The following is a 12773-nucleotide window of genomic DNA, read 5'->3' on the forward strand; positions in this document are numbered from 1 at the left end:
AATAGAGAATCCACACCAGATCCCCTTAATAAACACTATAGACCAGAACACCCATTCATACAGATTCTATATCATACAGACACCAGAAAAGGCACTCCCATTTATACAGACCCCAGACCAGACCAGACCATCAATATAGACCTTCCGTTTGCACAGACCCTTAAGTCTTCCGTCTATACACCCAGGCCAAACCTTTATTTATACAAACCCCAGAGCAGCCCAACACATAATGCAGATCCTGGATTAGATGCACAGATATTCAGAACTCCTCGTTCCTGCACACTTTATTACCCCCAGGTCTTGCTGCAGGCGACTTCCCACTGACAGGGGCCAGCATCAGGACGTTGTCTGTGGCAGCACTTGGAAGTGGAGAACAGTGCAGGAACAGAGAGAGGTAGGTATAATTTAAAATGATGTGGCACCTAGGAGATTTGCATGCTCTTCCAGTAGTCTAGGAGGTCAACCCTTTTAACTTGAGACTCCCAAACACATAGTTGGCAAATATGTTAATGGGGCAGAAAGGCTAGGTGCATGGGAGAGGGAAATGCATCCATTTTTCTTGAAGACCCATTGTGTCACGAATAATGGGAAGGGGAGGGACACCAGAATAACAAAAGGGGAAAGACAAAGAACTAGGCCTCAAGGCTAGGGAGAGGTGTACGAAACCTGGCCCTGACTCCTGTCAGTATGTATAGACTCTGAAGGTGAGAAAATACATACGCCTGAACCTAAACCCTAGGAGCCCTGAAGGTAGTGACAGGGAATGAGACAACTGGTTCCTTCCCTGGTGAATGAACCAGCGTCTTCCTGAGGCCTAGTAAACAACAAGAACAAGGGACAACCAAATACAAAGAGCAGTACAACTTATCTTATAGAAAATGGATGAGCAGGAACACAGGAAAGGTCCACACACCAACTCCTCCAAATCCAAGCAGAGAATATCAACCGCATGGAACAAAGTGTGAGACCAAACTAAATAGGGAATGCAGTAATGACCACAAGCTGCACCTGGCAAGAGGTGTGGTCATTAGCAAACAACAACACTGAGAATCAAGAGACAGTCAGTTAACCCCAGGTGCAGTCTCCCAGATTTTCAAATCTCTGACATGGGAGGTAAAATGACACATTGTAACAATGCCTATTCTTGTCTGCAAAACGAACGAGAATAGGACATGCTCTATCTTTTTTGTGGGACTGCGGAATGGACATACGAATGCAGACAGGACACGGTGTGCTGTCCGCATTTTTTTGCAGGCCCACTGAAATTAATAGGTCCACATCCGATCCACAAAAAAATGTGGATCTGATACGGACTAAAAATACGGTCGTGTAAATGGAGCCTTAGGGTGCATTCACATGATCGCATTTATTTTACAATCTGCAAAACGTGGATCCACAAAAATACAGATGACATCTGTGTAAGAATAACACAGAACATGTCCTATTCTTATCCTATATTTTTTGCGGGACTACAGAAAAGACTTACGGATGCGGACATCACACGGGGATGCTGTCTGCATTTTTTTGCGACCCCATTGTAATGAATTGGTAGGCATCCAATCCGCAAAAATGCGGAACGGATGTGGAACAAAATTATGGTCGTGTGAATGAGATCTGAAAAATTCTGGGAAACTGAAGCCAGCTACACCAAACAATTGGAAATTTTAGAATGAAGTTAATGTGTCATAAGGGGTTCTTTATTTCATTGATCTATTCCAACGTTGTTGGTATTAGTGATGTGGGACCAGGATTGTCAGGACATCACTGAGTATATAATATACTATACTTTATTTATAAAAAACTAAATGTGGCTTCATGAAGCTCATTGAGTATTTCTTTTCTACAGTCAAGATGGTAAAATCATTTAGTGTTGAATAATTAAGTGTACTTTATAATTATTAAAGGGGTTATTCAACCCCTATAATGACCCCCTCAATGCCCAAGCACCTCCTATAGGTTATACTTACCCCACTCCCCGGCACCCGCATCTCTTCTGATCCCCGCATGGCTGCCGCTGCATCTCCGGAGATAGGGGGGAGCAGCCAATAGCAGGCCGTGACGGGGTCGACCCTCCCTAGCATCGCGGGTGACACATTGCTGGAGATGCATTGGTGGCCATGCGGGGCTCAGAAGCAACATGGGTGCCAGGGAACAGGGTAAGTATAACCTATATGAGGGGCCCGGGCATTGTGGGGGTCATTATAGAAGTTGGATAACCCCTTTAAGTGTAATTTGTTACATAGCAGATGATTAATTCTTCAAGGCTTCAACACAGCGCTTAGATTTACCATATGTGATTAGTTAGAATATGTGCAAGGAATTATTAATGTAAAACTGCAATGCTTATCCAAGCAAAATTCAAGGTATAATAAACTGAGAAAATTGGGACATACAATGAACAACACAACAACATGATATACTATTAATAAAAATAAAAAAATAAATATATATATATATATATATATATAAAAGGTAGGATGTTTAGACATGTACTGTATCATACAAATACATAAGAGTTGTAGATCTGGATCCATTTGCCCATTGATTTTACTGTACAAAAAAGATACCATATGGGTATGTGGTCTGACCAAAGAAGGAGCAATGGTAGCTCCTTAGTGCAAAAGGAATTGGTATATGAAAAGAAAATCCTCTGAAATGTGCCAATACCCCTATTCCACCTTGTAGTGTTGTTATACTGTGACAAAAAGTGTAATAGGGAAATCATTAAATAAAAAATATCCATGTACGGTAACATGTAAAAACAACAAAACAGCCAAAAAAGGTGAAGATAGACATAACCCTAAAGAAGCCATCTTTTGATTAGTCACAAGAAGCCAAGATAAAGGGAGATTTACAATATATAATTATAAACCAACTAAAAATTTCCCTCCAGCAAGCATGTAGGGCAGCAAGGCAGGTGAAGATTAGCAAAAGATTACAGATATCAAAGAATATATCAAAGCACTACCAACAAAAGACTTCCTAAAGAACCTCTTTGAAAAATGTACACAAACCATCAAGGAAGACATAGCCAATCTGTGAAATGATATGAAAAATGTCTTTGACCAAGTATACTGCCCTGAAGAAACATGTTCACAAGCAAACTAACAAAAAAAACTCTCAGAAGTAATAATCAGCAAATAAAAAGGAATCTACCTATGAAAATGACAAATAAATGGTCTAAAAATTAGATTGTAGAAAAAAAAATTGGAGTATAAAAGTTATACCACAAACGATTTCTGAAAAAAAGAATTCTGTAAGTTTAAGGCCCCTTTCAGACGAGCGTGGCGGATTAGGTCCGGATGCGTTCAGTGAAACTCGCACAATTTTGCAAGCAAGTTCAGTCAGTTTTATCTGCGATTGCGTTCAGTTGTTCAGTTTTTTCCGCATGGCTGCAATGCGTTTTGATGCGTTTTTCACAAAAACTGAAGGTTTACAAACAACATCTCCTAGCAACCATCAGTGAAAAACAACGCTCATGTTCACAGACCCATTTAAATGAATGGGTCAGGATTCAGTGCGGGTGCTATGTGTTCACGTCACGCATTGCACCCGCGTGGAAAACTCGCTTGTGTGAAAGGGGCCTAAGGGCCCATTTACACCAGCCGAGGATCAGGCCAGTTATCAAATGTGTGTTCCAATGAAAGCTCGTTCACGATAACTCGCCCATGTAAAGGACTCGGAGATTATCTAATAAACAAGCAAAATGCTTGTTTGTCGGGTGATCACATCTTTGATGCAACAGCCAAATTCATTTTGTTGGCATCACATCAACCAGTGTGAACAGAGATGTGTTGCCGACAATATGCAAAGTGAATGGGGGACTGATACGATTGTTTGCCCTCTTTCCCCTTTACATCGGGCAGTATGAAGAGTACTTTAAAGAGGACCTTTCATCGGTCCAAACATTGTGAACTAAGTATCATGATCTGTACAGCGGCGCCCAGGGATCTCACTGCACTTACTATTATGCCTGTGCGCCGCTCCGTTCTCCTGCTATGCCCTCCAGTATCTTTGGTCACTTGGTAATAGTAGGCGAAGACTTAGGGGACTTGGTTATAGTAGGAGGAGACTGCCCTTGTTCTCCTGGGCGTCGTCTTCTCCCAGGCTGTAGCGCTGGCCAATTGCAGCACAGAGCTCACAGCCTGGGAGTTTTTTTTCTCCCAGGCTGTGAGCTCTGCGCTGCGATTGGCCAGCGCTACAGCCTAGGAGAAGGAGACGCCCAGGAGAACAAGGGCAGTCTCCTCCTACTATAAGCAAGTGACCGAACATACCGGAGGGCATAGCGGGAGAACGGAGCGGCACCCAGGGATAATAGTAAGTGCAGTGAGATCGCTGGGCGCCGCTGTACAGATCATGATACTTAGTTCACAATGTTTGGACCGATGAAAGGTTCTCTTTAAATGAGTGCTAATCAACTTTTGTATTATTGATCGACGCTCATTCAGTGCCTGGTAATGAACAACCTACTAAACAATGAATAGACAAATGCTGTAGGCATAAAGACAGTACAGTATTCACACCAAAGTCAGTAGGACGCCTAGAGATAATACTCTGTTGCCTCTAAAGCTTGAAAATAAATGAGGGGATAATTCAAAAAGTGACATACACTTAAAAAGTTAGGAATATTTGGCTTCCGGGTGAAATTTATAGAAAATGTAAAAAGTTCACCCTACAGTAATATTATATCATGAAAGTAGGGCATTTAAGTAGAAGCATGCAATAGTGATTTCCTCATCTCAAACAATTTATTGAAACAAAAGCCAACAAAAGTGGTGGGTATACCCCCACAAAAAATGTCAATGTCTCAATAACTTGTCATGTGGCCTTGAGCATCAATTACAGCTATTCACAAGTCGACTTATTGTCTGCTTAGGCATGGCATCTCACTCTTCTTGAAGGGTGGCCCTCAGGTCATTGAGGTTCTGGGGTACAGAGTTACGAGTCTCTACAAGGTGACTCAGCTGATCCCAGAGGTTTTCAATGGGATTCAGGTCTGGAGAAAATGCAGGTCACTCCATTTGAGGTACCCTAGTCTCCAGCAGCCGTTCCCTAATGATGCGACCTCGATGAGCTGGCGCATTGTCCTCCATGAAGATCAAATTAGGCCTGTGTTGTTTATGCAGAGGCACAATGACTGGATTAATGATATTATTCAAGTAGTATGGGCTTGTCATTGTACCATTCACAAAGTGTAGGGCAGTTCTGTATTGACTAGGCACACGTGCCCACACTGTAACACCACCACCAGCAAAGGCTCTTCTGGTGACAAAAGTGGCTGATGCATAGCGCTCTCCTTGACGTCTCCAACATCGTTGGCAGCCATCATTTCTGCTCTGCGTAAATCGACTTTCATCAGTTAACAGTACTGAGGCACCCTGGTTCCTCATCCAGTATAGATGCTTCATGGCCCATGCAAGACGATGACGCCTGTGCCTTATGGTGTGGTGAGGTACCCTTGCAGATCATCCAGTGCACAGACCAGGCCAATGTAAATTGTTTTGAATGGTCTGATGTGACACTTGGATGCCTCTCACCTCCCTTAAATTTGCCTGGAGTTGTGTGGCATGCATCATCTGGTTCCGCAGGGCATTGTTCACAATGAAGCGGTCATTAGTGTGGCCATTGGATGTCCACTTCTATGCCTTTCTGTGACTCTTCCAGTTTCTCCATAACTCTGTTGCAACCTGCTGATAAAACTCTGTGATCCTCTAAGCTCAGTGGCCACTTCTGTCTGAGAACATCCTGCTTGAAGCCTCACAATGACGAGATACTGTTGATCAATTGTTAGGTGTTGTCTTGGTCTCATGAAATGTGAACAGCATGATAAGGAGGACTGTTTAAATGCAAATTCTAATTGATCCAGGAAATTTATTAGGTAATTCATGGATCAAACACCTATTGTGATTTTTGCCGTTAGTCTCCTTGTTAGAGTTGTGAAAAAGTACTGAAACATTGAACAGTTGGACATGTGCATTCAAAAGTTTAGAGAAGGTCACATTAAGTTCATCTGTAAAGGTTAGAGTGCATTTTAGGTTCATCCTGAAATTTTACCCACAAGCCAAATATCCCTAACTTTTTGTAAGTAGTGTATGTGAAGAAATTGAAATATTATGGTAATAAGATGAAATAATGAAGATATAAAAATGCAGAAGGGTATATTTGCGGACTAGGGCTGAAATGATTACTTTGAATCGAGTAATTCGACCCAAAAAAATCCTCGATGCAAATCTTTTGCATCGGGGATACGTTTGTGTCATGTAACCACGGAGCGGGAGTGAAGTGCTTGCTATTACTCACCTCTCCGTGGTCACCCGCTGGCCCGCACCACTCTGCACTTTCCTCCTGACAGATCGTCAATACATAGTGACCTGACGCTGTGTGACGTCAGGACGATAGTGCAGCGCGGGGAGAAAAAGATGAAGGAGCTGTGAAGCGGCGCCCCTACAGGAGAGGTAAGAATTTTATTTCACTGGCACTGGGGACATGGCTAGGAGGGGGAGATGGTGGCACTGGGGGGCAAGCTGATGGCACTGGGGGGACAGCTGATGGCACTGGGGGGGAAGCTGATGGCACTGGGGGACAGCTGATGGCACTGGGGGGAAGCTGATGGCACTGGGGGCCAGCTGTTGGCACTGAGGGGGGGGCCTGATGGCACTGGGGGGGGCAGCTGGTGGCACTGAGAGGCAGCTGATGGCACTGAGGGGGGGCCTGATGGCACTAGGGGGGAGCCTAATGGCACTGGGGGGGGGGCCAGCTGGTGGCAATGCGGGGGAGCCTGACGGCATGGGGGAACCTGATGTTATGGGGGGAGCAGCTTTATAAAGAAAAATGTTCTTTTAATTAGTTTTTTGTTATTAGAGTACTCGATTAATCATTGGATTAATCAGTAGAATACTTGATTACAAAAATAGTCGATAGCTGCAACCCTATTGCGGACTAGAAAAATATACTACATAACACCCCTTCCCTGACCTTGCCGTACAGTTATGGCAGCTGTTATGCCTGCAACATATCTGATACATTTATTAGTCTGCCACTTCATCGTGCCCCTACGACTGCTATAGAGCAACAGTGGCCTTCAAGGTCTGTCAAGTACATAAATTAAAAAATAAATAAAAATATCCACATCTGTAACAACCCGTTCTACAAAGTTATCGTTATTTAACACACATGGTGAACAATGTTAGAGCACACTACATTCCAGCAAGACTGCATGCTATATATCCTTCAGTCTCACCATTATAGTTAGAAATATGATAAGCCATATTTGATGGTCGTGCCTCATTGTGGCTCATCTTTGGTCTTGTGTAACGAGTTTGATGGTGGAGGTTACAGTCAAATCCTTCTAGATCCACCGTCTTTCAGGCGACAAACCCACAAATATGAACAACCCTACCTTTTAAATTAACACAGCATGTTCTATTGGCTGCTCACATTTACGTTGCTGCTCAATAGAAAACACCTCTCCTATGAATGCCGTAACTATAGCAGCTGCTATGGGGCCCAGAGGTTGGGTTGCCCAGTCAGGTGCAAGAACATTGTACCTTTTCGTGGGGAATAAACATCTAGTGGCTTTTTGCTATAAGGAGCTATATGGTGCTAGTATACAAACCTTTAAATATTGCTACAGTACTTATGCTGCTGTTTAAATTTTCTTGCACAAGGTGGTGGAGGCCCAATCTTATTTTGCTATGGCGCTCTTTCAAACCATAGTTACGTCCCTACTCCTACAAAGATCAGATTTATTTTTCATATTAATCGCATTATGTGATATAAAAAATTATCTGCTACTAGACTCGATAAGATTAAACATCTTAACAGGGTGTTGTCTCCCTGGATATCCTCACCTCATTCAGCCCATGTGCGGCATCATACCTCCTTATAGATAAAGGACTATGTCAGCCCCTAGCTGGTGTAGATTTGAGTTTCTGGTGCACGGCAGAGCAGAGATGCGTCTGACTAACAGCTCACAGGGGATCAGGATTGGCGTATTGTAACACCAGTCTTGATAAATCTCCCCCATAGTGCCTGTGTAAATAATGAAGTGGCTGCGGCCTCCCTGGATCTTTTACTATGACGATTGTTGGGCGTCCTGTGGATTGTATCACCAGCCATCAAACATTCATGGTAGGAGATACTTTGAAGATTTTCAGCAGTGTTTTTATCGTAGCAACAAGGTAGATGAGGTTTTAAAGGGAGTCTGTCACCACATTTGGGCATATTAGACCGATCAAATAGGGTTATATGTGCCACCCAGAACTTAAAAACGGTACCTTTGTTGTAGAAAACGGACTTTTCTTTTAGCCGAAAATGAACTTATAAGGTTATGTTAATGAGCCCTCTCAAGTGCCCAGGGCGGTCTCTCAATCCTCGGAGCCCCAGGCAGCACCTCCTAAACGGCTCATAACCCCGCCCTCCGTGCGCCTCTGCCCGCCCGTTTACTCCCCTCCCCTGTCCTTTTCCACTGCGGCTGTGCGGTCCAAATCGTAGCGGGCGCATGCGCAGTAGGTATCGCGATGCCCTGCCAGGAGCGGGCATCGCATTGCGCATGCGCCCGCTACGATTTGGACCGCACAGCCGCAGTGGAAAAGGACAGGGGAGGGGAGTAAACGGGCCGGCAGAGGCGCACGGAGGGCGGGGTTATGAGCCGTTTAGGAGGTGCTGCCTGGGGCTCTGAGGATTGAGAGACCGCCCTGGGCACTTGAGAGGGCTCATTAACATAACCTTATAAGTTCATTTTCGGCTAAAAGAAAAGTCCGTTTTCTACAACAAAGGTACCGTTTTTAAGTTCTGGGTGGATCATATAACCCTATTTGATCGGTCTAATATGCTGAAATGTGGTGACAGACTCCCTTTAAGAGATCTCAACCACATGCTGAGAAATAAATCTGCAGCGTGAAATGATTTTAAATCCACGGTGTGTCAATTTAGGCTTCGGACAGGGGCGTTGCTAGGCTAAAACATTCGGGGCCTGGGCCCCTGATGTTTTGTCCTAGGCCCCGAATATACTGCCTGCCAGGCAGATACAACTGTATTGCCATCCTCAGGATGGCAATACAATTGAATCTAATGCACTGCAAGATCTGAAGGACCTGTGATGACATCACAGGTCATGTGATCAGTGCAGAAGGCAGGGGTTGGGAAGGACCTGCGATGATGTCACTATCATGTGTTATGTGACCAGTGCAGGAGAGGACGGTAGTGAAGAGGTGAAGAAGCTGTGGTGATGTCTGTATATGAGGAGAGGTAAGTGAAGGGAGAGGCAGAGCAATGCTGGGAGTTGTGGTTATTTAACTGGGACTGTATGTTAGGGCTGAAGGGAGAGATGTTATCATGGGACTAAATGTTCAGAAGTGATGTTATTTACATGGGACTGTATATTGATGGTGGCTGGGGGAGGAAGTGATGTTATTCACATGGGCCTGTATTTTGATGATGGCTCTGGGAGGGAGTGATGTTTACATGGGACTGTATGTTGATGGTGGTTGTGGGAGGGAGTGATGTTATTTGCATGGGACTGTATGTTGGTGGAGGCTGAGGAGGGGGCGATGTTATCTACATGAGGCTGTATGTTGAAGGCGGGTGTGGGAGGAAGTGATGTTTACATGGGACTGTATGTTGATGGTGGTTGTGGGAGAGAGTGATGTTATTTACATGGGACTGTATGTTGGAGGAGGCTGGGGAGGGGGCGATGTTATTTACATGAAGCTGTATGTTGAAGGCAGCTGTGGGAGGGAGTGATGTTATTTACATGGGACTGAATATTGATGGTGACTGGGGGAGGGAGTGATGTTATTTACATGGAACTGTATGTTGAAGGCGGCTGTGGGAGGGGGTGATGTTATTTACATGGGACTGTATGTTGATGGTGGCTGGGGAGGGAGTGATGTTATTTGCTTGGGACTGTATGCTGATGGCGGCTGTGGGAGGGAGTGATGTTTACATGGGACTGTATGTTGATGGTGGTTGTGAGAGGGAATAATGCTATTTATATGGGACTGTATATTAATGGTGGCTGGGGGAGGGGGTGATGTTATTTACATGGGACTGAATGTTGATGGCGGCTGTGGGAGGGAGTGATGTTATTTACATGGGACTGTATGTTGGAGGAGACTGGGAGGGGTGATAATTACATGGGACTGTATATTGGAGGGGGCTGTAGACAGAGAGGGATGTTATTTACATGGGACTGTATATTGATGGTGGTTGGGGAGGGAGTGATGTTATTTACATGGGACTGTATGTTGATGACGGGTGTGGGAGGAAGTGATGTTTACATGGGACTGTATGTTGATGGTGGTTGTGGGAGGCAGTGATGTTATTTACATGGGACTGTATGTTGGAGGAGACTGGGGAGGGGGTGATGTTAATTACATGGGACTGTATATTGGAGGGGGCTGTAGACACAGAGGGATGTTATTTACATGGGACTGTATATTGTAGGGGGCTGGAGAGATGGTGTGATGTTATTTACATGGGACTCTATGGCGGAGGGAGGGAAATAGTGTTATTTACATGGGACTGTATGGTGGAGGGGCTGAGGAACTATTTGTGAGGACACTAAGAGGAGGAATATAACTACAGGGGGCAATTCAGGGGAGAGCATTATAACAGGAGGGGGCAGCTGTATATGTTCTGCTGTATAGCAAGTACAGCAAAATGCAGTGTGTGCGGGGAGGGTCAACTTCCCAGGGAGTACGGCAAACATGCCGAGAGGTGGGCTGAAAAAAACGACAGCATGCTGCAGTTTTATTCCAGCCGCCTCTCTGATTGTTTGCCGTGCTGCAGCTGGACCTCCAGCCCGCCCCATTATAGTGAGTGGGGCCGGAGCAGACTTCCGGCGGCATGGTGCACTAGCGGTAGCACGCATCTGGCAGGCTGTTACCCCGCCGGAACAGCCTGCAGGAGAAAGCTACCCCAAGTGTGAAAGGAGCCTTAGAGAATTGGGCCATATTCATTGGGGCTTGGAACCCGGTTCCTTTGAGACCCTAGCAACGCCCCTGGCTTCGGATATCCACATATTTCACTCTTTGCAATGTATATGATGATATCCCCTGAAAAGCCTACCAAAATCTGTGACTAATCCACATATAGCACAGTTACACTGAAGAGGCCATCAAAGGTGAACCTACTTCTCAGTTTTTTTAATGGTATAGTAATGCTTTGTTTGGATATACTGTAGTGCATTGCAGTTTAACATATATCTTTGTAATAACTGGACTACGCACTCCCTGCAAAGCATGTTTTATTGCAGAATTTTCCAATTTTTCTTTGAATTTGTGGCGAATATTCACACGCATGATTCATAGGTTTGTTTATTTTAACTGTGTGGAATACAGCACCTAGTAACAGACAACTATGATAATTGTTCTAGAAATAACATATTCCAATGAATGCTATTAGCGCATTAACAGTAATGAGAATGATAACAAATTCAGTTACCTGATATTTAACATGATTTACTGGATGCAGTTAATTATCTGAAGAGCTTCCCTCACTGGCATCGCTGTAGCTATCCCTAAAAAGAAAACAGGAAAAATAATATGAATAACATTTAACTCGTTCAGTACCGGGCCACTTTTCACCTTAAATCCCAGGTCAATTTGTGCAAATCTGACATGTGTCACTTTATGTGGTAAAACTTTGGAACGCTTTTACTTATCCAGGCCATTCTGAGACGGTTTTCTCGTGACACATTGTACTTCATGACAGTGGCAAATTTGAGTCAATATATTTCACCTTTTTTATATAAAATAATCCCAAATTTACACAAAATTTGGAAAAATTTTCAATTTTCTAAATTTGAATTTCTCTACTTTTAAGACAGATAGTAATACCTCATAAAATGGTTATCAATCAACACTCCCCATATGTCTGCTTTATGTTGGCATATTTTGTTTAGGAAGGCTTAGAAGTCTTAAACTCCATAGCTATTTTTCAAATTTTCAACAAAAATTCCAAAACCATTTTTTTAAGCACCAATTCAGTTATAAAGTGATTTTGAGGGGCTTACGTAATGTAAACCACCCATAAATGACCCCATATTAGAAACAACACCCCTCAAATTATTCAAAACTGATGTTACAAACTTTGTTAACCCTTGAGCTGTTCCACGAGAATTTAAGGATAATGGAGGTGAAATTTCAAAATTTCACTTTTTTGGTAGATTTTTTATGTTAATCAATTTTTTCTTGCAACACAGCAAGGGTTAACAGCAAAATAAACCTCAATATATATTACTCTGATTCTGGAGTTTACAGAAATACACCATACAGTATGTGAAGGTAAACTGCTCTATGGGCACGTGGCAGTGGTCAGAAGGAAAGTAGCGCAACATGGATTTTGGAGGCAGATTTCGCTAGAATGGTTTTTAGGCACCATTTTGCATTTTAAAAGACTCTGACGTACCCCTACAGTGAAAACCCTCAAAAAATGACCCCATTTTGGAAACTACACCCCTTAAATAATATATTAAGGGGGGTACTGAGCACTTTGACCCCCTAAGCGTTTTACGGAATTTGGAAACACTTGGCTGTAAAAATGAAAAGTTTTGTTTCTTCCAATAAATGTTGCATTAGCCCCAAATTCTTTCACAAGGGGTAACAGGAGAAAAAGCACCCCATAATCTGTTACCCATTTTCCCCGGAATACGGCAACACCCCATATCTGGTGGTGAACTGCTGTGGGGGCAGATTTCGATGGATATGTCTATGGGTGCCATGATTTTTATTTTTTAAGTGAATGTCTTATGTAGGGGCTTATTTTTTGCG

General features: G+C 43.6%; 1 protein-coding gene across 3 annotated transcripts in view; it reads right to left on the reverse strand.

Moving 5' to 3' along the window:
• CTPS2 (CTP synthase 2) overlaps nucleotides 1-12773 on the reverse strand; it is a 305004-nt gene that overhangs the window by 18271 nt on the left and 273960 nt on the right. For all 3 annotated transcript variants that reach the window (XR_005777445.1, XM_040423329.1, XM_040423328.1), the window contains one exon: nucleotides 11446-11521. Coding sequence is in view for 2 of the 3 variants with exons in the window: in XM_040423329.1 (XP_040279263.1) it covers nucleotides 11476-11521 (46 nt within the window). In the remaining variant the exon portion in view is untranslated. The remainder of the gene's footprint in view (nucleotides 1-11445; nucleotides 11522-12773) is intronic.

Source organism: Bufo bufo, chromosome 3 (assembly GCF_905171765.1).
Source record: "Bufo bufo chromosome 3, aBufBuf1.1, whole genome shotgun sequence".
NCBI classification, from domain to species: domain Eukaryota; kingdom Metazoa; phylum Chordata; class Amphibia; order Anura; family Bufonidae; genus Bufo; species Bufo bufo.